Here is a 22700-nt window from a genome sequence, read left to right on the forward strand (position 1 = left end):
GGGGTTTCGGGTTTCATTATTCCTGAGGAGGACTACGGGTTCGCAATTCTTCGACGAGATGGCCAAAACAACCCAAGTGCTCCCGAGAGTTCTCGTTATCACTGCCGAACTGACAAGGCAAGATGGAAGGAAATCTAATCAAGTCACATTTGAAACGATCTAAGATCACTATCTCTAAAGATCGGGAATCATTTCGGATATCAAACAGGTGAAAGGAAACTGAGCAGTCTATGCAGGCAGATGAAACCCCTAGTCTAACGGGGAAGCGTACACTCCAAATCAGGCAAAACGATCATCTTACTCAGAGGTCTTGAAGACGAAGCGGTCCTCCGGCTTGATCTGGAAGGGCACACCGTTCTCGAGGAGCTTGACATAGACCTCAGCGAACTCCTTGAAGAAGACATCGCTGTCCTTGGCATAGCGCTCGACATGCTTCTTGAATCCCTTGTCCTTGACGAGGGCCATGTCAGCGGGCAGCATCATCAGAGTGGAGGTGGTTTTGTCGGTGAACTGAGCCGGGCCGTTCCACTTGCGCTGGTTCCACTTCTCCTCGACGAGCAGGCGGAAGAACTCGTTGCTGAAGACGGTAGGGCTGAAGTTCCAGGGGCCCTCGAAGCCGGAGCGGTCAGTGTGAGCACGGCCCAGGGCGTGAGCACCGATCAGAGCGACCATCTCACGGTCATCGAAGCCCATGCGGCCGAAGACGTCGCGGATGTGGCGGTGGTCCTTGGTGGCATCGGGCAGACGGCCGTCGGGAGTGCAGGCGGCGACGTCCTTGTCCTGACGACCGGGTCTCCAGGGGATGACGGGACCGCCAAGCTCCTGGATGGCGGCAGAACCGGCCAGAGTCCAGAGATCGGAGTAGGTGATCCAGGGGAACTTGGCCTTGACGGGCTCGAGGAAGTCGCGGGCGAGCTTCAGACCGGCGTTGGCGCCGTGGTCAGACTCGGGGGCGAAACGCATGGTAGCACCGTTGCTGCCACCAGTGCCGGTCTCCTTGTCATAGGTACCGCTAGCGTGCCAGGCGAGACGAACGAGGACCTATTGAGATGGGGAAGACTGAGGTTAGTGGCGCGTTCTTGTCCTCCATCGTTCAACCTTGATGGAGAAGGGTGTCCATTGCTAACTTACGGGACCATAGCTGCCGTCGTCGTAGTCGGTCTCGTTCGCCAGACGGTGGGCAATCTCATCATACACCTTCTGGTAGTCCTCCTGGGTGGGGACGAAGGGACCCTTGGTGGACTCGCCGGTCAGGTAGAAGTACGCACCAGCGCCACCAGCGACGGCGAAGGCCAAAGCAGCCCAGATACCGCCAGAGCCACCCTTCTTAGCGTCAGCCTCAGAGGCATATCCGCGGCGAGCAGAGGCACGGAAGCCCTGGGCGGGGACAGCGAACCGAGCAGAGCGCGCGGCCGGACGGAACGAGGAGGTCGCCGGGGTCGAGCGCAGGAAAGCCCGAGAAGCGGAACGAGCAGCCGAGGCCATTGTGATCAGATGAAGAGCAAGGAAGGAACGGAAAGGGTGGTATTCACACAAGAGCAAAGAGAAGGGATGGAAGGGAGAACAAACAGGTCAGATCCGGGAGAAAAAGGAAGAAGCCGAGGAGGCCGGTTACTTGTACCCCCCCGGCCATTATCCGACGCTCCCCCATAAAAACCCAGGGAACCATGTGTATCTACGGCCGCAGAAGCGGCGGGAATCCCGGCCAATTACTTGGGCCATACTCGCGATTGCCTCGGTATCGGGCTCTCCGCATTTTGTCTTGCCGCTCCTCAGGGCGGCGCAACCAAACCACCCATGGTTCTTCCGAGTTGTCTCCCGGCGTGCGCCGATCAAAGGCAATCCCGGCCGTGCCGGATTCTGGTTATCCCCTGATGCCAACTCCCAACGCTTTCCTTCGTCCGGCCATGCCTGTGAATCTCATTATGTACACTCGTCAGCTCCACATCTGTCGCGGTGGAACCGTAATTACCAACACGAAAGCTCTGCTTGGCTGCGCGACCGAGTGGCTCCACTGTGACTGTCCAGCCTCCTCCGACCGGATCGCTTACCTCATCGAACGGTCTGGATTTGGGGGCTTGCTAATAAAAGTCATCTACATCGTCATCTTAGTACCTACAGTATATCAGTGTCAGCGGTGACCATTCCTTTGGGATCGGTTGATTTGAAATCTCAATCCATGGCTACACTCGATACTCGTGCAGAATTTGTTGACCACCAAGCACGGTGGTTCACGGTTCATGAACTCTGCAGATCTGCTTGAGCTCCAATGGACCAACAGATCGATCAGCGACCAAATACGGACTTTCATAGAAACATATCTTGGTTGCTGCTGTTGTTTGCGATAGAATTATCAGAGCCAGTTCGTAGTTAGAAGTGGCGCTCGATATTATTACATATTGGAACCTGCAGCAATGGAAGCACAATATATATTGACACCTAGGTAGCAGAAAATCCTCTGCTGTAATACAAAGAGGTAATCTTGCATTGGTCATCCTTTTTTTGCAATCAGTATGCCACTGTCTACCTACAGGTTGCGAGAAAGCCCCTGCAAGTCAAGGGGAGCATCTCAAATCTTTGATCTTTTTGTGACTGCTGAGTGGCAATCAAATTACACTTCGGCAATGCCGGAGTAATGCTCGAGGGGGGCATCGTTTTTTTTTCCCCCTCCAACCAGGCTTCGATTTTGTGTTCTTGTTAGTACCTTGACGAGTTCCATTCGACCTCCTGCCATGCTCGTCCTGCAACTGCGTCTAGAGTGTCTCCTTTTGATCGTTGGGCTCTCGTTTGTGTGCGTGTGTCGAGGCGATTATCTACGAGCTATCGTCGCATGGATGGAGCAGGCATATCGAGGAATTTCAGCGGCTTCAGTTGAGCTATTTGCAATCTGATCTCCAACAGACTCGAGTTGGCAATACCCGTGTCCTTGGATCAAAAAACGGCTACCTAATCGCATCGCATGAAGCAATGCTAGGGGAATGTACTGTAGGTACGTGTCGTGCTAGGTACTGGTAACCGGAAGGGCCGGTGTATCGGCAGAAACTTCGTCAAAAGTTCCAAAGGACCATTAAAATTCACTCCATTCAATTGCATTGTAAATTATTGACTGAGATGTTCGTCGTAGAAAAGTCCTGCTACTCGATTGGGGCGAGCACCAGGGTGGAGTAGACGCAGCCCTGCTAGAAGCTGTTTGGTTTTGTTCTCCCACGAACGAACGATAAAAATCACCCATGAAGCGTCCAGTGCCACCAAGAGGCACCACGCGGGTTATGTGGGTTTCGAAGCATTACGCTGTCGACCTGGAAAGTCACCAGTCTGAGGGCTATGGACCGATCCTCACATTATAGGACCGACCCACGGCTCTTAGAGGCCCGAAGGCTGAGAAGGTGAAGGAAAGAAGAGAAGGGAGGCGAGAGCGAAAAGTTTTGAAAAGAGAGGGAGGGCAATAGCTCCCCACGTGACAACCACACTAACGCCGTGCCAAGTCACGTGCACAGGGCCTACTTGGTGGAAAATTTCGAGCGCACTCCTTTCTCCTCCTTACACTTTTTACAAAATACGAACGCATAATCAACCTCCAATTCCTCTATGCCATAGGATGGCAGGTCATATTGGCGTACTAGAAGAATCTTTTGGGTATTTGTGACTCCTCGACGGCACAATTGGAGCTTTCCAGCTCCCTGAGTGCAGTGGTGGATGCGAGTCACCTGCTGCTCGTACATTCCATGGCTTATGGAAGCTATTTGATCTGTAAACGCGATGGGATGGTCTAGTATCTGTTGGATACGTAGAAAGCTTGTGCCAACTATCCTGCCAGGGGCGCCAGACTGATCTTCCCATCGGCTGGGCTTGAGGCTTGCAGCTGGGCTGTGATGGGATTGAGCTTCTAGAAGCACCCCAGAAACGGAAGTCCCTTCGCCAAGCGTTGCAACACAATCTTTGGTGGAGCTGGAAATAGCCTGCCAGGGGTGGCCGCGCGTAACTCTAGAACTCTAGAAGCTTGGAGAGGTCCGACTGGCCCAGAAGCCCAGAGTTGCAGAGCGGATTCCGGGGTGCAACTCTGAAGTTTGGTAGTGCCCCTCGCAGATTCTCCGGTCTGGTCGGTCTCGGGCCCTGATCTTCCTGCCCTGATCTTCCTGCCCTGATCCTTCTCCGCCCACCTTAAACAAGTCTTCTTCCCCTATTCCGTTCGCTCCGCAATCCTTGTATTGTGTCCATTCCTTTAAACTCTTTCACCATGCCGAGTGGCATCAGCAAGCGCCAGCAGCTGCGGAACGAGAAGACCCTCGCCGAGCTGATCCGAACGGTCCCTGGCAATGATCGTTGTGCCGATTGCGATGCCTTGACCCCAGGTTCGTCCTCTTCCCGATACCTGACCTGTGTCTCTCGAAAAGGGCTAACACATGTCTCCAACAACAGGATGGGCAAGCTGGAACGTATGCCTCTCTCCCTGACCTTCGTAACCCCTACACCCGCATCCTCAGACTGATCGTGTGTCTCCGAACAGATGGGTCTTTTCCTGTGTATGCGGTGCGCCGCAATCCACCGCAAGCTGGGCACACATATTTCCAAGGTCAAATCTTTGACAATGGACACCTGGTCTTCGGAACAGGTTGATGTGAGTGTATTTTTCCTTTGTCTCAGGTCGAACCCCCGGAACTGACTGGTTTGGCGTTTTATCTAGAACATGAAATCGCACGGCAACTTGCTCATGAACAAGATCTATAACCCCAAAAATGTTCAGCCACCTGTTCCGACCGACATTGATGAGGCCGACTCATGTATGGAACGGTTTATCCGGCAGAAGTACCAGTACCGATCGTTAGAGAACGGGAAGCCGAAGCCCCCGAGCCGGGACGATGCCAGCTACACCAGGAGCCGTGACAGGAGAGATGAGAGCAAAGACGAGAGGAGAGAGGAGAGGCGGGAAAGGCAAAGGGGCTATGATGACTACCACCGAGATGATATCTCTCCTGAGGGCTCGCCGCCCCCGCCGCCGCCCAAGTCTGGCAAGTTCTTTGGGTTTGGCCTTCGATCAGCTTCCTCGACATCGAACCTGCGCCGATTTGGAAACAAGCACAAGGAATCGCCCTCGCCTCCTTCTGATCAACGATCCTGGTCCCCGCCTCCTCGCCAGAAGACCGGACTTGGTGCACCCGTTGCGGATGTGACGACTGCCTCGTTCGAGGCGAAAATGGCCGCACTGCGGGATATGGGCTTCATGAATGATCGGCGGAATGAAATGGTCCTTCGCGGGCTCAGTGAGAATTTGGATAAGTCCATTGAGACATTGGTCCGACTGGGCGAAGGAAGCAATCCTGTATCACGGACCAGAACTCCCGCCCCGACCAATAACACATTGACTGCTGGGGCTACAGTGACCTCGAAACCGGAGACACCAACCAACCCATTCGACATGCCTACTGCGACAAACGTCAACACAGCCCCTCAGCAGGCCCCTCCGCAGTCACAAACTGTGTCATATAATCCGTTTGACCCACCGAACCAGACACCACAGTCAGCGCGGCCTTTGGAAGCATCCTTCCAGAACCTCCAGGTCTCCCAGCCGCTCTTCCCGCACTCGACCGGTGGATATCCAAGCCACACAGGCTTGATGCCACAAGCTACTTATCAGCAGCCAATCACTCCGCCGGCCACGTCAACATTCTCCCAGAGTGGCTATGTCTCATCGCCCCAGGCAATGGACAACAACTACAATCCGTTCTTCCAAACAGGAGCCCAGCCGCAGGGCGGCATGGGTACGCAATCGTTCCCCAACCCTAGTGCGCCACAAAATAATCCATTTTTCAACACCACCTCGCAAAACCCTTATATGCAACCTCAGACACAACAGAATGGTGCATCGGTGCCAACAATTGCGCATCCCCGGCAGCCTCAGCATGCAAACACCATGCCGGCAATTTCTTCAACCTCGCCATTCGGCACCTCTCCATTTGGCACATCTCCTTTCGGACCATCGCCTTCTTTCCAAACACAGCAGCAGCCACAGCAATTCCATCAGCCCCAACAGCAGACCCAGAGTGTTACCCAGGGATCTTACAATCCGTTCCAGGCAATGGGACCGACCAACTCGCAGAGTGTAGGAGGCTACTCCAATCAATTCCAGCCTCAGCAGCCGCAGCAGCTGATGCCTCAACACACGGCCCGCATGGATAAAAACAGCATTCTCTCCTTATATAACGTTGCTCCATCTCCCTCTGCCATCCCTCCCATCCCCGAACAGTTTCAGTCTCAGTTCCAGCCTAGCACGGGAAGCAGCCCCGTCCCCCCTCTTACAAATTCCCTCAACTCTACACCCCTGACCCAGCCTGGCTCAAACATCCAGACCCCCCAACCCAGCGCCAACACTGCTGCTACCGCATCCCGCAACCCATTCGGCGCTGCAACTATCGGTTCGGGTCTGGCAGCTCAAGCAGGCGTGTCGGCCTACCCGCCCTCCTCAGGCTTGGGCATTGGAATGGGCGCCAACGGCACCATAGCCGCTGCTTCGGCAAACGGCATGAATATCTCGCCCTTCTCAGGCCCGCCACCGGTCAATCAAGCCTTCCCAAGAACCCACATGAGCCAGCCGAGCGTGGATGTCAACGGCCTGCAGAACGGGCGCCACAGCCCCGATGCATTTGCCAGCCTAAGCGCGCGCTATGGCTGAGCTTTTCTATCTGATGAGACCTGGACTCTGCCATGCCATTTGTCTGTTCCTGCGACTCTAAGGCGGGGATTTTGTTCTTTGCATACAAGTAGATGTGGATATGGTTATGGATACGGATTGATACTGCTAACGACAGGGATGTAGATGGGATCGACGAGATGTGGTTACATGTGCATGGCTGGGTGCATCTTGAAATTTGTCTGGTCTATCTTACTCTTTAATTTGTGTGTTCATTTACTCTTTCTTTTCAGGCTTTCTTTTATTTTCCTTGTCTTCTTCTGTACAAGATTGTTTTATCTCTTTCCTTTATATTTTTTCGCCTCCGATTAGCGGGTCAATGGTACATATTTCTTTCTTGGTTTTTTTTTTCTGGAACTCGGTCTCGGTTGTATAGTATGTACATAACTACATAGATCGCTGCTTACCTCAATGCACCACGTCAGCTTGCACCCGAGTCTCTTCTTTCTCGCACGCTTTTTATCGGCACTATATTTCTCCTGCACTAAATACAGTCTAGTCCCAAGCGCAAAACCCGTCACGTGAGTTTCGGGGTCTTCTGCATGCCTCAGACTTTAAATACTTCATCTTTCAAACTGCTGTAGGTCAAGTGCAGGTTCGGTGCGCTCAGGTATGTCACAGCCAAAAAGTATTGTTGGTGGAACAAGGAGATTAATTTGATAGTATCTCAGTGTTTGACTCTATTCAGCTTCTCTGCATCTTCGCACGATGGTATTTAGATCATCGAGGAGGTCGCTCAGTCTCTATAAATCAGTCCATCAGTTTAATCGCCCCCGAAGATGTGTTGCAGGCAGTCCAAGTAGTCTTTACGATCAACAACCATCTCGCTTTCCATCGTACAACCTCTTTCGGCCCTTCAGCATCTTCCACCCGCGATACGATTTTGGAACAACGGTTCGTATCCTCTCACTGGGTGGGGAGTCCTTGAACGAGGCAACGGTGCAGTCGTTCAATCACAAAGTGGGCGATTATGTGGAACAGCACGATGTGCTGGCAGTTATCGAAACCGACAAAGTTGCAATGGAAGTATATGCTCCTGAGACGGGCGTTATACAACACATCTTTGTTGAAGAAGGAGACATCGTCACCGTCGGTCAAGCTATTGCTGAGATTACCGTTAAATCCGAGCCTGGAAACGCAAGGAATAAGAGCGCTTCGAGTGAGAAGTAATAGCCTTTCGAAAAAGCTTAGATCCTTGTTCGAGACAGATATTCTCTGACGAAAGCACCCGCCGTCTTCCGAACGTGAGGAAGCGCGCTTGCGTATTGATGAGGTGACGAATAGGCGAGGAGGTTAGAGTTGGGGATTCAACCAGTTTTGTCTGTCTTGAGGCTCTAAATACTTTCATATGTTCAGAATATACATCAGAATTTCATATTGAGACCAACATGGACCTAACGGACCAATATATACAAATATCCATGTGCCCGATAAGCTTTGCCATCATCCGCTTTGAAAAGTGAGTTTGTCGAGTGAATGGAACTGGGATGCTCGCGGTGGATAAAGCTAAGAAATAATCCGACTGAGTTGTAGGTAAAAAAGGACCACACTGTCACAGGTATTGACTTATCTATACATGAGAAAGGAAAGACATTAGGTAGAGAGGTTCTAAGGATCAGCAACAGGCCCGCCAAAAAAGCCAGAAGTCAGATAACGGCGCCCATTAAGACCATAACTCGTGTTCATCGAATTCCTGCTTCCTGTTGGACGGGCCACCCAGCCACTCGGGCCATGAAAACGAAGGTACCGAGAACGGAATCCGGTCCCAGATAGTGGGCGCTGGAGCCCAGAACCGTGCCCAGGGCGAGGAAGCGCGAGAGCGCTTACTCCACGGCCAGACGGTCTTGGACGGTGGGGTGAAGAGGGACTGCACCGACTGGTGCCACGAGGACCGCGGAGAGAAGTAGGACTGAACCGATCGGCGCCACGAGGCAAACGTCGAAGGACGTGATCGCGCGGACCAGGGGAATGAGAAGGAAGATGGGAAAGAATATGAGGAGGGGATAAGAGCCTTCCATCCTCGCTTCTGCTGACGCTGCGCTTCCTTCTGGAATACCTCGACGATCCGGTCAAATTGGCGGTCCCGACTCTCCTGCGCGTGTCGCCGGGTCTCGGCGCGCCATGCGTCTTGCTCGGATGAGTCTAGGCACCACACGACGACGTCGCCACGCCGCCGCCAGTCATCGTGCCAGGCAGTGTTGTAGGTGCGCCAGCACTCAGCGTAGGAAGAGCCACGGAGCAGGTTGTGCATTGTGGGCTCCAGCTGCTCGAAGAAGATGAGGTAGTCGGGCCACTCATGTGTCCATGTGTGCGTGGCTGAGGTAAATGGAGGCTGTAGGCCGGAGGCGTAGCTTGGTCGCGAGGGTAGATAGCGCAGTCCTCCTTTCATGTTGTCGCGTAGGAAGTGGGACGGGTCATCGTAGAATTGGTCCGCTTCGTCGCGATAGACGGCCTTTTCGGCCTCGGTGCGATCGATCGGCGGCTCGCAGGACAGTGCCCATGCGCCGATAGTGGGATATACGAGGTGCGATCGCCATGGGGTGCTATGGCACGGCATCAGGAATCCAGCTGTTATTCCGGTCTCCCCTTGTGTGTCCAGCGAAGGCACGGAGGATGACGAATGGGCTTCATGTTGGTGGCGCAGGTAGGTGAGGACATCCAGGACTCCAGACGCGTGGTAAAGGGTCGTATATAGGGCAATAAACAGGTTGGCAAGCACGAGAAAGATGAGAGTGAGCCTCTGCGGAGTGAAGGCGCTTGACGACCGCGAGTATACTGCTGGATAAAAAAATTGCACGAGGGGTGGCGCTGCCAGAATGTGCAGGGATGGCAGCAAAGGGTAGATGAAGCGGACTTCTTTATGCGATATCAGAGACAGGACGAATGGCATGAGTAGACAAACTATCGCCAACTGCACTCGGATAGCCGTCTGCAAACTATCGGTGGCCGAGGAGGTTCGGGTTGTCAAGGTGCGGTAGAGACCGACAAGTGCGAAAGGTAACAGGGTGGTGAGCAGAAGCGGATAACCCTGCGACGCATAGTAGTGCCAATCATTCCGGCCGTAGAATACCGCCAGCGACTGTGCAATGTTGAAGTATAAGAATCGGACTGGAGGAAAGGTCCAGATTCCGTAGAACGAGCGGTCCGCGACGGCGGACAGGGTTAGGATTGTTAGTCTGTGGAACACTCAACGTCAGCAGATTATATCTTCGAAAGAAGTCAAGAAATTGACCAACCCGCAGATGATGACCTCCCGAATGAGGACCTTGCGCTGGCTCCAGCTGGTCCGAAGCCAAGCGGCGATGGCCAGCGTCGCCCAGATCAGGATGTTTGTTGGGCGGAGAATACATGCGAGGGCCGCGAGGGACAAGCATTTACGAAGACTGTGCGCGATGTGCGTCAGCGGCTGTTCTGATAGAGTTTGGTGATCCCAGCCATACCTAGACAGGAGGACCCTTTGAGACTCGGCACCGTTCCTCGCGCTGCCCGCATTTCTCTGGCGGGCATGGCCGTTCGAGGTACCTGTTGACCACTGCCAGGGCCAAAGGTCCAACGCGGCAACAGTCACCGTCGTCTCCACACAGTTTGACAGGGTCCTTGTTGAGCAGAACCATTGCCAAGGATTGAGAATCGTGACGATCAACTGTGTACCATCAGCGGATCTGCCCAACTGCGCGCAAATTTCCGCCATAATCATATCATGCAGCGCAACCACATACCGTTGTCCATGCGCCACGAGAATCTTCTCCGTAGATGCGAGTAGCTAGTTTCCAGGTATAGAAGTCGCCGATCGCGGAGATCACGGCCTGCGCCGTCTTCGGCCCGGCGATCAAAAGTTCTGCGCGCGTCGCGGCGGAGAGGCGGAGAGTGGTCGCGAGGAAGTCGGCAGCTTTGTAGATGGCGGCGAAGAAGAGAGGGTGTAGGGAGGATCGGAGCTGGTGGTGCCATTCCTATCGGAAGACAGATGGATACGCGGTTAGCGACGCGGCCTGCGATCGTCGTCGCGACAGCTAATGCCACTTACCCAGGTCACCCAGGCGCCCTGGCCCTTGCCAAACGCAATCTGCCATGCAGGCTCCAATGACTGGAAGAATTCATCGGGCTGGAAGAAGGTCCGGAGGGTGAGGGCATTGACAAGACGGAATGCGACAAGGAAGACGAAGATTTTAGCCGCTGGGAAGGAGGGCGGCTGCGGCGCGACACGACGCGACGAGGCATTGAGGGACGACATAGTCGAGGCAAATGGGAGCAGCCGAGAAATTAATCCCGTTGCTGTCACAGGCCTGAGCTTAGATAGCCCTGGGGTGGATGCCGCGGGGCGTGGAGCATGACATCAACCGGGAGGAGGGAGCGAAACGAGGCACGAGACGGCGACCAGCGAATGAAGCAGTGTCCACAGGCCGGCCCGGTACGAACAGACTCACTATTGGAGACTTGAGGGTTATTCTGGAGACGGGGGAGCAGAATCAAGCGGAGGCTCGTGTAATCCTGCGCATAGGGGACAGTGGATGTCAAGGGTTTTGGAGGCTCGCGACGACCTGCACTTAGGAGAAGGGCACCTGCACTTAGCGGCATAGCGGCGGATCTATACGCCACGCCCGCTTCCACGGATCCTCCAGCCTACATAATCGCCTCTTTTTCTGCGAGAGGGGTCGTTTCTTCTCTCTTTCATTCTTATTTCTTTCGAAGTCCCCCGACCACAGATTGGATACTGCTGGTCTATTGCTCCTGTTATTCCTGCAATACCCCCTATCCCCCAGCTTCTTCTCCGTCACTGCTTCTCCAACTCAAGTGTTCCCCGCAATCCACCATGGCCACCAACGGGAACAACGGGTCGCTCGCCCACTACCATGCAGCTTCGACTGAGGAAGCCATTCAGGCTGAGAAGCAGTATGCCGCGCACAACTATCATCCCCTGCCGGTGGTGATCGCCCGCGCCCAGGGCACCTCCGTCTGGGACCCCGAGGGACGTCACTATCTCGACTTCCTGTCCGCCTACTCTGCCGTGAATCAAGGCCACTGCCACCCCAAGCTGGTTGCCGCCCTGGTGGACCAAGCTTCGCGGGTGACCTTGAGCTCGCGCGCGTTCTACAATGATGTGTTCCCCCGGTTCGCCGAGTTCGTCACCCGCTACTTCGGCTTCGACATGGTCCTGCCCATGAACACGGGCGCTGAGGCGGTCGAGACGGGCATCAAGATCGCCCGCAAGTGGGGCTACAAGGTCAAGGGCATCCCCGAGAACAAGGCGCTTGTCCTGAGCGCAGAGAATAACTTCCACGGTCGTACAGTAAGTGACTCCTGTTCCCTCCCCTTGGCTGGCTGTGCACTGCACTCTGCGCGCGCCGCAAGAAACGGAGCTGACCATGGCGGTGCCTTGAATAGTTCGCTGCCATTTCGCTCTCCTCCGATCCGGAGTCGCGCGAAAACTACGGGCCCTACCTCCCTGGGATCGGGTGCACCATTCCTGGCACGGAGAAGCCCATCACCTATAACGACAAGGCCGCCTTGCGCGAGGCCTTCGAGACGGCCGGCCCCAACCTGGCCGCCTTTCTGGTGGAGCCCATCCAGGGTGAGGCCGGTATCGTCGTCCCTGATGATGACTACCTGCAGGAGGCTCGTGCCCTATGCGACAAGTACAATGTGCTCCTGATTTGCGATGAGATCCAGACGGGAATTGCCCGTACGGGCAAGCTGCTCTGCCACGAGTGGAGCGGAATCAAGCCCGACCTGGTCCTGCTGGGCAAGGCCATCTCGGGTGGTATGTACCCCGTCTCGTGTGTGCTTGGCCGCAAGGACGTCATGCTCACGATCGAGCCCGGTACCCACGGTTCGACGTACGGCGGTAACCCCCTGGGTTGTGCCGTCGCTATCCGTGCTTTGGAGGTCGTGCAGGAGGAGCAGATGGTTGAGCGCGCTGAGAAGCTCGGCCACCTGTTCCGGAAGGGACTGGAGGACCTGAAGAGCCCACTTATCGAGACTGTGCGCGGCAAGGGTCTGCTCAATGCCATTGTCATTGACGAGTCCAAGACGAACGGGCACTCCGCCTGGGACCTGTGCATGTTGATGAAGGCAAAGGGCTTGTTGGTATGTTATTTGGAACCGTGTTCTATTTTCCAGTCAGAGTCTTGGTGGGGACAAGCTAACGGAGAACCCTCATAGGCCAAGCCCACTCACCAAAACATCATTCGCCTGGCCCCACCGCTGGTCATCACGGAGGAGGAGATCCAGAAGGCGCTGGGCATCCTCCACGAGGCCTTGGATGAGCTCCCCAATCTGAAGGGCACGGCCGAGGATCAGATCATCCCAGCGGCGGAGAAGAATGTTAAGATCGGCCTCGAGAATTAGATCCCACCTGGGGACCGCGAACTGGTTGATCGGTCCGCTGAGGGGCTCTCACCCACGATCTCCCCTGGAGCGCACCGCGCTAGGTTGCTCCGCGGCTCAAACTAGATGCGCAGGCAAATTTCATCCCGAGACAGGCGTCCACTAGGTCGATGGCGCGTCAGACAGTCTCGCGAATGAAATTAATGTCACTTTACGACACGACGATGGAACGGACCCAAAAGTTTAGCCACAGAACTCTACTGTTACAGATTGTATGCCATAGCTGCAGCCCAGAGTCTAGACCATACATTGCTTTGCCACGCTTTGGCAACCACTGCAATCTACATCGTACGTGGCACCTGCATAACCAGGATCGTGTATCTCATCCTCGAATGAATCGGCCATCCTAGGCTTACCTCCGCTCCGAGGGGCGGAGATAACAGGCGGCGGACGGGGGTATAGCAGTAAACAAAGAATGAAAGGACGAGGCAGATAGGGTCAGGATAGGGTCAGGCCCCAGCGATAGCAACCCCACCTCTTCTCATCGGGTCGGGCGTGGGGCATTAGGGGGTTTATCAACGGAGCCGTGAATGGACGTATAGCACGCTTCGCTTGCTTCTGCGTTAAGAATACGACGGGCCGGGCATGGCGGGGGTCGGTGTTCGGGAAACCCGACGCCGACGCTCCGCTGGATAGCTCGAAGCCAAGTCCAGCCAGTCCAGCGATTCCAGCCAGTCACAAAGCAGGCCCACGCTAAGCGAACGCGAACGCGAATGCGTACGTTCTACGTGACCGCTCCTATGCCTTCTGGCACCATGGATGACTCGTCCCTGGTAGCGAGCGATCGCGTGGTGGGGGGTTCAGGCTTCCCTGTTGCTAGAAGCTTAGCTAGCAGTGTCGATTATTTTCCATTTTCCATTTTCCATTTTCCATTTTCCATACTCCGTTAGTCCGAGCTCTGAGCTCCGAGCTTCGTAAGATTTGCCGTGACAGGTAATGGACGGACCAGAGCCGCCGGCAGAGGATCAAACCCTTTCCGCCGCTGGGCCCGCATTGGATCCCCCAATTAGTGTCTAGTCTGACTGCTACAATGCAAGGCGAACTCGAGATTGAATATCCCGAATATGCCACAAAACCCCGTTCGTAACTCACCGAGGCCTATTTCTATTTCTACTTATCCTCCTCCCTTCATGCCGGCCAGCAATCCGTTTTCATCGCCGCCCGCAGTCCCCACTATTTCGCCCCACATCGAACGGCAGGCGATGGCTTAAATCCATAAAGTCCAGTTGATTCCCAATTGCGACGAGCCGGCTGCTCGGGCGACTTTTCTTGTTCCAGTTCGGTCGCATTCCCGTGTTCCCCCTTCCGACCGTTGGGAACCTCAAGTTGCCATGTCTGCGCCGCCCGATCCCCTGCCGCAGGCAGTGGTGGCCGAGAATGAAATGCTTCAGGCGGCCGATAGTTCCAGATCGGCATCTGGGGACGAAGCCAAGACCCCCGAGATCACTCTGCAGCCACCCGCACAGAACAAGAAATGGCACCAGCGACTGAATCCCTTGCGCTGGCAGACACCACCGCCGGTGCCGGATGAACGGACGCCCTCCAGGGAGTATGGCGCGTCTTTTTTCAGCGTGATCTCGTTCCAATGGATGTCGCCCTTGATGAAGGTACGTGCCGTGTGTTGTTGGGTTCATGGATAGCTGAGGTATATTGGACGGTTGCTAACGCAGGATGATGTAGGTCGGATATTTGCGACCACTCGAATTACAGGATATCTGGACTGTCAACCCCAACCGCACCGTTGATGTCTTATCAGACCGGCTGGACGCTGCGTTGGAGGGTCGCATAGCACGCGGCACAAAACGCCCTCTGGTCTGGGCCCTGTACGACACCTTTCGATTCGAATTCCTTCTGGGTGCTATCTGCCAGTTTTTCAGCTCGCTGTTGCTGGTATTTGCGCCCTACTTGACTCGATACCTGATCGCCTATGCGACGGAGGCTTATCTAGCCCAGCATAGCGGTCTCCCGGAGCCGCATATTGGGCGAGGCATGGGCTTTGCCGTCGGTATTACTTTGATGCAGGCTCTGCAGAGCTTATGTACCAATCAGTTCCTGTATCGCGGCCAGATGGTGGGTGGCCAGATCCGCGCCGTGCTGATCTCGCAGGTCTTCAGTAAGGCCATGAAGCTGTCTGCTCGTGCCAAGGCGGGTGGACAGGCGACTCCCGAAGAGCTCAAGGCATTGGAGACAACCAAAGAAGCTCTGATGAACCAGGATGGCAAAGCGAAGAAAGAAGACCCCAAGGCGGCCGCTGATGCGGCCCGTGGTGTCGCCGGCGATGGCCGCGGCTGGAACAATGGCCGCATCGTCGCCTTGATGAGTATCGACATCGACCGTATCAACCTGGCAATGGGTATGTTCCATATGATCTGGTCAGCCCCTATCTCCATCATCGTGACGCTGGTTCTGCTCATCGTCAATATCGGCTACAGCTGTCTCTCCGGCTATGCTCTGCTGGTATTTGGAATTCCGTTCTTGACCTACGCCGTGCGCTTCTTGATCAGGAGACGCAGAAATATCAACAAGATCACCGACCAGCGAGTATCCCTCACCCAAGAGATTCTGCAGGCTGTGCGATTTGTCAAATACTTCGGCTGGGAGAGTAGCTTCCTCGCTCGCTTGAAGGAGATCCGCAAACGGGAGATTCGCTCCATCCAAACACTCCTGGCTGTTCGCAATGCCATTATGTGCGTGTCTATGTCGATTCCAGTCTTTGCGTCGATGCTGGCCTTTATTACCTACGCCCTGTCAAAGCATGACCTGGACCCTGCTCCGATTTTCTCGTCGCTTGCCCTGTTCAACTCGCTGCGGATGCCGCTGAATATGATACCCTTGGTCATTGGACAAGTGACGGATGCCTGGACGGCTGTTAATCGAATCCAGGAGTTCTTGCTGGCCGAAGAGCAGAGTGAAGATATTGAGAAGGACGAGACAATGTCTAACGCTATTGAGATTGAGGATGCGTCATTCACCTGGGAGCGTTTGCCCACTGACGACCAGGAAGAAGAGAAAGGCCAGAAGAAACCCGAAAATCTCCCCGAGCCTACTGGTCTGCCATCTTCACCCAGCGAGAAAGGAGACACCGATGACGCACTGCCCTTAGAGCCGTTCACGCTGAAGAATATCAACCTCGAGGTGGGACGAAACGAATTGCTCGCGGTCATCGGAACTGTTGGCTGCGGCAAGAGTTCCCTGCTTTCGGCTTTGGCGGGCGATATGCGTGTGACTGAAGGCAAGATTCGGATGAGCACCACACGAGCGTTCTGCCCGCAATATGCCTGGATCCAGAATACCACGGTCCGGAACAACGTTCTGTTTGGAAAGGAGTACGAGGAATCGTGGTACAACCAAGTCATCGATGCTTGCGCCCTTGGCCCGGACATGGAGGTTCTTCCCAATGGCGACGCGACGGAGATCGGAGAGCGTGGCATCACAGTATCTGGCGGTCAGAAGCAGCGTCTCAATATTGCTCGTGCTATCTATTTCAATGCGGAACTTGTGCTCATGGACGATCCGCTGTCGGCTGTGGATGCCCATGTTGGCCGTCACATTATGGATAAGGCAATTTGTGGCCTTCTCAAGGACCGCTGCAGAATTCTGGCAACGCACCAGCTCCATGTACTCAGCCGCTGCGACCGGATTGTTGTGATGGAAGAAGGTCGGATACACGCCGTCGACACATTCGAGAACCTGATGCGCGACGATGAGCTCTTCAAGCGACTCATGTCTTCATCAGGCCAAGAAGATTCGCCGGAAGAGGCCGAGGTTGCTGACGAGGTAGTCGGAGAACCTGTTGAGACGACTGTGTCAAAGAAAGTTGTGCCAAAGAAAGCTGCCCCGGGGAAACCAACTGCTGCTCTAATGCAACAAGAAGAGAAGGCGACGGCATCTGTCGGGTGGAGCATTTGGAAGGCGTACATCCGTGCGTCGGGCAGCTACTTCAATGCTCTCGTGGTGTTTATTCTCCTGGCTCTTGCCAATGTCGCCAACATCTGGACCAGCTTGTGGCTGTCTTACTGGACGTCTAACAAGTATCCGGGCCTGTCGACTGGCCAGTATATTGGCATCTACGCTGGACTCGGTGGCAGCGTTGTCGTCCTGATGTTCGTATTCTCGACCTATATGACTACCTGCGGAACCAATGCTAGTCGGACAATGCTTCAGCGCGCGATGACCCGTGTTTTGCGTGCCCCAATGTCGTTCTTTGATACCACCCCGCTTGGCCGGATCACCAATCGATTCTCGAAGGATATTCAGGTCATGGACAATGAGCTCTCGGATGCGATGCGTATTTATGCGTTGACGATGACGATGATCATTTCGGTCATGGTCTTGATTATAGTCTTCTTCTACTATGTAAGTGGTACCCCACTCACAACGATGTTCATTCCCCCGTGCTCACTTATTTCCAGTTCGTCATCGCTCTTGTCCCATTGTTCATACTGTTCCTGCTGGCTGCCAATTACTACCGTGCATCCGCGCGTGAGATGAAACGCCACGAAGCGGTTCTGCGATCGATGGTTTATGCTAAATTCGGCGAAGCCATCACGGGCACAGCCTGTATTCGTGCCTACGGCGTCGAGAACCAGTTCCGAAAAAGCATTAGAACCTCCATTGACACCATGAATGGCGCCTATTTCCTCACGTTCTCCAACCAGCGCTGGCTCAGTGTGCGACTGGACGCCATAGCTACGGCACTGGTGTTCGTGACTGGAGTCCTGGTTGTCACATCTCGATTAAATGTCTCCCCCAGTATCTCTGGCTTGGTGCTGTCTTACATTCTCGCCATCGCACAGATGCTGCAATTTACAGTCCGCCAGCTTGCCGAGGTGGAGAATAACATGAACGCCACGGAACGCGTTCATTACTACGGAACGGAGCTTGAGGAGGAAGCTCCTCTACATAGAGTGGAGGTGAATGCCAGCTGGCCTGAGAAGGGCCACATTGTGTTTGACCAGACGCAGATGCGATACCGTGACGGCCTGCCGCTTGTTCTCAAGGGCCTCACCATGGATGTCCAGGGAGGTGAGCGCATTGGTATTGTTGGCCGGACCGGTGCAGGCAAATCTAGCATCATGTCTGCTCTGTTCCGCCTGACGGAGTTGTCGGGGGGCACTATCCACATCGACGGCATCGATATCTCCACTGTCGGTCTCCACGACCTGCGGTCCCGCCTGGCGATCATCCCGCAAGACCCGGCTCTTTTCAAGGGTACTATCCGCTCCAACCTGGACCCATTCAACGAGCACACCGACTTAGAACTATGGTCTGCCTTGCGAAAGGCCTATCTCATTGGCGACGACACCCTGGGCCCTGCCTCCGAAGCACTCCCGAGCATGCCTGGCACTGGAACCACAACCCCTGCCACTGGAAGCGACTCCAAGCCGCGCCAAGCAAACCACTTGACGCTCGAGTCCGTCGTGGACGAAGAAGGCCTCAACTTTTCACTCGGCCAGCGCCAGCTGATGGCCCTTGCCCGTGCACTCGTTCGGGACGCGCGCATCATTGTCTGCGACGAAGCCACCTCGTCCGTCGACTTCGAGACCGACCAGAAGATCCAGCACACCATGGCACAGGGATTCGAGGGCAAGACCTTGCTCTGCATTGCGCACCGTCTGCGCACGATCATCCACTACGACCGCATTTGTGTCATGGATCAGGGCCAGATTGCGGAGATGGACACCCCGCTTGCGCTCTGGGACCGAGCCGATGGCATTTTCCGGGCGATGTGCGAGCGCAGTGGGATTACCAGGGAAGATATTCTACAGGTGGATTGAAGACGGAAAAACATAGAATCCCATCAGACGTCATCTGGTGTCGCAAGGCATCATCAAGTGAACATATAATTATAATCTTTCATCATCGGTCGTTTGCAAGAGTTTTATATACATCTACATCCCAATTAATATACAATCCAAAAAGGCCCAGTCCCTTACTCGCTAGCTACTCCTTATCCAACTCGCACACCAACTCCATTCCCAAATTCCTCATCATCCCCTCCACGCCCGCCTCCTTCCACCCTGCCACATCCCGCGCATCCAACTCCACCTTCTCCTCCTCCTCCGACAACGCACCCACAGGCAATCCCGTATGCCTCACAGCCAAGCCAGGCGCCGTACGCACAACCCGCATCCTCAGCCCCGTCAACACCCCCCGCAGATGATCCGCAGCCTTCCCGCCGCCCCGCGACCCATACGACACAATTCCCGCGGGCTTCCCCTTCCACTCGTGGTACAGATAGTCCAGCGCATTCTTTAGACTGGCCGGAATGCTCCAGTTGTACTGCGGCGTGACGAAAATGAACGCGTCGTAGCCGCGCACGACGGAGGACCACGCGCGCGAGTGCCGCTTTGTGTAGTGTGGTGTCGGGTTGTCGGCGGGGAGGCTGGCGGGGATGACGGCTTCGTCGTACAGGGGGAGGGATTGCTTGGCCAGGTCGACGATGGTGAAGGTGATGTGGCGTGGGTTGGTGTCGATGGCGCTGGGGGAGGCGGGCGAGGGTTTGTTCGTCGGCAGTGTTGGGTCACTGGTCAGGACGTCATAGACGTACTGGGTGATGGTCGGGTTGAGGCGCGGGGAGCGTGTGCTGCTGGTGACGACGGCGATGCGTTTGGGTGGCATGGTGAGAGTATGTAGCCGGTCCAAGAAAAGAGTCAAGGGAAGATGCCGGAGTCATACGGTTAGGTTGGGAGCTTTTACCAGGAAAGATTGTCTTGGGGTGGATCTGACGTCCGCGGATCCGCGGGCTGGTTGAGCTCATGTGGGTCGGCGGAGGTATAGTTGGCAGCGAAATTAACTTCCGCCTTGTAGATTGCTATTCTTTTCTCGGGCCCCACTGCCAAGACTAGCTCAAAGATTCATTTGACAGAGCCCAATAAATTAACATAATCCACTAGGGATATTACAGTAACTGGTATTGGAACAACGTGGAACGGGCCATGTTCGACCACCTGTACATACTCTACATTTCTAGGTCACATGAGGCTGAAGTGGAGGCTGAGGTCGCCCCAATTTTCCTGCTTACCCCTCTCAACTTCTTTCATTCAATCAGAGACCTCGCATGTTGCTGTCACTATGGCGAACATGTCAAATAACGGTACAAACTACGGGCTCCAGGTGGGGATAAATAATGGATCTATCATCGCTGAATGCCTTCCTCCTTTGGGTAAGTTTTTTCTGTAATGTAACACTCCACAAAGACTTACACAGTTATTTATCTAGAACCCAGCTTTTTCTTTACCTCAAACTATGGAAAAACAGCGACCATGCAGACCTCCTATGGCTTTCAGCAGACCCTGGTTGCGGGAAGTCTGTGCTAAGATCACCGACGAAGTTGTTCAGGCTGCCGCAGAGAATCGATCCTGCGGAATAAGGATCATGGAACTTCTACTTGCTCAACGAGGGGCTGAGATCAAGATCACCGATGAAGTTGTCCAGGCTGCCGCAGGGAATCAATCCTGCGGAATAAGGATCCTAAAACTTCTACTTACTCAACGAGGGGCTGAGATCAAGATCACCGATGAAGTTGTCCAGGCTGCCGTAGGGAATCAATCCTGCGGAATAAGGATCATAAAACTTCTACTTGCTCAACGAGAGGAGATCAAGATCACCGACGAAGTTGTTCAGGCTGCCGCAGGGAATCGATCCTGCGGAGCAAGGATCATGGAACTTCTGATTAACAGTCGAGGGTCTAAGATCAAGATCACTGACGAAGTTGCTTCTGCTATCGCTGGGGATATATATTATGGAGCAAAGATGATGGAAGTCCTACTTAACCAACCAGAAGTCGAGATCAAAATCACCCCAGAAGTTGTCCAGGCTGCCGCGGGGAATATATCAAGCGGAGCAAGGATCATGAAACTTCTACTTAACCTGGAAGGAGCTGGGATAAAGATTACTGATGAAGTCGTCAGTGCCGCCGCGGGGAATCAGTCTAGCGGAGCAAAGATTATGGAAATTCTACTTGATCAACGAGGAGCCGAGATCAAAGTCACTGATAAAGTTGTTCAGGCTGCCGCAGGAAATAAATATCGCGGAGTAAAGATCATGGAACTTCTACGTGACCGAACATGAGAAGAAGCCAGAACTAGTTATTAGCGTCCAGATCGGATTTTCTTTACTAGTATAACCGAATTGATCTAATTATTTGTCCTTATTTCCACGTGGATGATTCATCCTTTAAATTATTCATGTCGGATTCCGAATTCCCAGGCCTTAGAAAGAATATGTAGAGCCTTAATATACGTGAGCGGGCCACACCAACTTAATATGGAGTCTAGGATTTCTTTTACGGGATCCCTCAGCCAACATTATTCCAATTTGCTTAGGCATCAAATGAACTGACCTAGAAAACAAAATGACACCAAAAAATATTACTAGCGAAGGGCTGTGCCCTTCCACTCTATTCTTGAGGAACGTCCTTATCTATGTAAATAGACAAATTTCAAGAAGGCCAAATAAAATAGAAACGGTAACATTAATGTCAATTTTACCCATTGAACCTTTCCTAGGCATGTTTTTTATTGGGCCTCGTCAAATAAATATTCGAAGTAGTGTCTTGGCAGTGGGGCCCGAGAAACGAAAAGCAATCAACAAGGCGGAAGCTGATTTCGCTACCGACTGTACAGCGGGGGCGATCCGATCCTTCAGGTGTTGTTTGCAGGCAAACATGATTTGCCAAGCTGTGCCCGCTCCCTTCGATCTAGTACGTGCATGTGACTGAGCCAGACGTATTCATCAAGATCTTCCCCCACCCTATTTTGGCTTTCTCCGTCTGTTGGCTTGAATTTCTCTCGCCAAGCCTGCAATCCATCTACATTTGTCAGTCCGCGTCCAAAGCACCATCGCCGATGATTGCACCTCCTTGTATCCATGTGCTGCTGAAAGTTTTACCGGAGGAGTCTCATCTGCCATCGCTTCTGCCACCCCGCGGCACCCCGGAATTCGATCGCTTCATGAAAGGCAAACTCATTGCCCTTGACCAAGACAAGTGTGGATCTGTTGCCGTATTGGAAGGGCTTTTATGGCCTGTGAACCAGAGAACGAAACACACCACAACACGGCAAGAAGAGGCTGATACTCAGTTGGTATCCTTACATGCGGCATAAAAACCATTTCGAGCTACTAAGATACGATGGTCCGTATGTCAAGGTCGAGCAGATCTCATTTCAGATACGTCAGACCCTTGTCAGGCCCAGTCTGACGGGACGCGGCTGGTCTGCGCAAGGGTGGAATCGCTCACTCTGTGAGTTATGATGAGAGGGAACGATGAAGATTCTGAAATGGGGTAGAGGTAATGCGTTCTCTCAGGCTTGTTGTTTGGAACATTCTGTGGAACAGCGTCCGACTCGACCGTAGACGAAAGTCTATCCGATGCATTTCTCCGGATCCGTTCGGCTGAAGAACGCTAGCCATCTAGTTGGAGCTAGCTTCGGAGGATTTGCATGTTTAGGCACAAGTTGCCTAGAAGCCAAGACATTTAATCTCGGCAAGAAGAGCCATGCAGAGACTCGATTCTCGACACGTGGGAGATTTGATCATGAAATCATGCAATACCCATCGCATCAAATGTTTGATCTCGCCTGTTGAGGCAAAGCGATGGCATGATCGGTTCTAACGGTTGACCCCC

The 22700-nt window shown here is 53.9% G+C and overlaps 9 protein-coding genes across 9 annotated transcripts; 5 read left to right on the plus strand and 4 right to left on the minus strand.

Moving 5' to 3' along the window:
- Window positions 1-297: 297 nt before the first annotated feature.
- On the minus strand, window positions 298-1485 carry N7482_000980 (peroxidase; the record flags this gene model as incomplete). Its single annotated transcript, XM_056683105.1, has 2 exons — window positions 298-1041; window positions 1132-1485. The coding sequence occupies 2 exons, from the start codon at window positions 1483-1485 to the stop codon at window positions 298-300; spliced, it is 1098 nt and encodes a 365-aa protein (XP_056546711.1).
- Window positions 1486-4237: 2752 nt separating this feature from the next.
- Window positions 4238-6670, plus strand: N7482_000981 (uncharacterized protein; the record flags this gene model as incomplete). The annotated part of the gene is made up of 4 exons (XM_056683106.1): window positions 4238-4352; window positions 4420-4436; window positions 4508-4618; window positions 4685-6670. The coding sequence occupies 4 exons, from the start codon at window positions 4238-4240 to the stop codon at window positions 6668-6670; spliced, it is 2229 nt and encodes a 742-aa protein (XP_056546712.1).
- A 726-nt stretch (window positions 6671-7396) lies between these two features.
- On the plus strand, window positions 7397-7858 carry N7482_000982 (lipoyl domain-containing protein; the record flags this gene model as incomplete). The annotated part of the gene is made up of 2 exons (XM_056683107.1): window positions 7397-7399; window positions 7451-7858. The coding sequence occupies 2 exons, from the start codon at window positions 7397-7399 to the stop codon at window positions 7856-7858; spliced, it is 411 nt and encodes a 136-aa protein (XP_056546713.1).
- A 493-nt stretch (window positions 7859-8351) lies between these two features.
- gpi10 (putative glycosylphosphatidylinositol-alpha 1,2 mannosyltransferase) lies at window positions 8352-10919 on the minus strand (the record flags this gene model as incomplete). Its single annotated transcript, XM_056683108.1, has 4 exons — window positions 8352-9864; window positions 9925-10331; window positions 10408-10638; window positions 10713-10919. The coding sequence occupies 4 exons, from the start codon at window positions 10917-10919 to the stop codon at window positions 8352-8354; spliced, it is 2358 nt and encodes a 785-aa protein (XP_056546714.1).
- A 44-nt stretch (window positions 10920-10963) lies between these two features.
- N7482_000984 (uncharacterized protein) lies at window positions 10964-11263 on the minus strand (the record flags this gene model as incomplete). The annotated part of the gene is made up of 1 exon (XM_056683109.1): window positions 10964-11263. The coding sequence occupies one exon, from the start codon at window positions 11261-11263 to the stop codon at window positions 10964-10966; it is 300 nt and encodes a 99-aa protein (XP_056546715.1).
- Window positions 11264-11498: 235 nt separating this feature from the next.
- On the plus strand, window positions 11499-13033 carry car2 (ornithine-oxo-acid transaminase; the record flags this gene model as incomplete). The annotated part of the gene is made up of 3 exons (XM_056683110.1): window positions 11499-11975; window positions 12071-12772; window positions 12848-13033. 3 exons carry the CDS (start codon window positions 11499-11501, stop codon window positions 13031-13033), a joined length of 1365 nt encoding a protein of 454 aa, XP_056546716.1.
- A 1370-nt stretch (window positions 13034-14403) lies between these two features.
- On the plus strand, window positions 14404-18849 carry N7482_000986 (ATP-binding cassette transporter YOR1; the record flags this gene model as incomplete). The annotated part of the gene is made up of 3 exons (XM_056683111.1): window positions 14404-14679; window positions 14753-17428; window positions 17485-18849. The coding sequence occupies 3 exons, from the start codon at window positions 14404-14406 to the stop codon at window positions 18847-18849; spliced, it is 4317 nt and encodes a 1438-aa protein (XP_056546717.1).
- Window positions 18850-19015: 166 nt separating this feature from the next.
- On the minus strand, window positions 19016-19693 carry N7482_000987 (NADPH-dependent FMN reductase; the record flags this gene model as incomplete). The annotated part of the gene is made up of 1 exon (XM_056683112.1): window positions 19016-19693. The coding sequence occupies one exon, from the start codon at window positions 19691-19693 to the stop codon at window positions 19016-19018; it is 678 nt and encodes a 225-aa protein (XP_056546718.1).
- A 657-nt stretch (window positions 19694-20350) lies between these two features.
- Window positions 20351-21145, plus strand: N7482_000988 (uncharacterized protein; the record flags this gene model as incomplete). Its single annotated transcript, XM_056683113.1, has 1 exon — window positions 20351-21145. One exon carries the CDS (start codon window positions 20351-20353, stop codon window positions 21143-21145), a length of 795 nt encoding a protein of 264 aa, XP_056546719.1.
- Window positions 21146-22700: the final 1555 nt, after the last annotated feature.

The sequence above is a fragment of the Penicillium canariense genome (assembly GCF_028826845.1).
Source record: "Penicillium canariense strain IBT 26290 chromosome Unknown utg000001l_segment0_segment0, whole genome shotgun sequence".
NCBI lineage: Eukaryota > Fungi > Ascomycota > Eurotiomycetes > Eurotiales > Aspergillaceae > Penicillium > Penicillium canariense.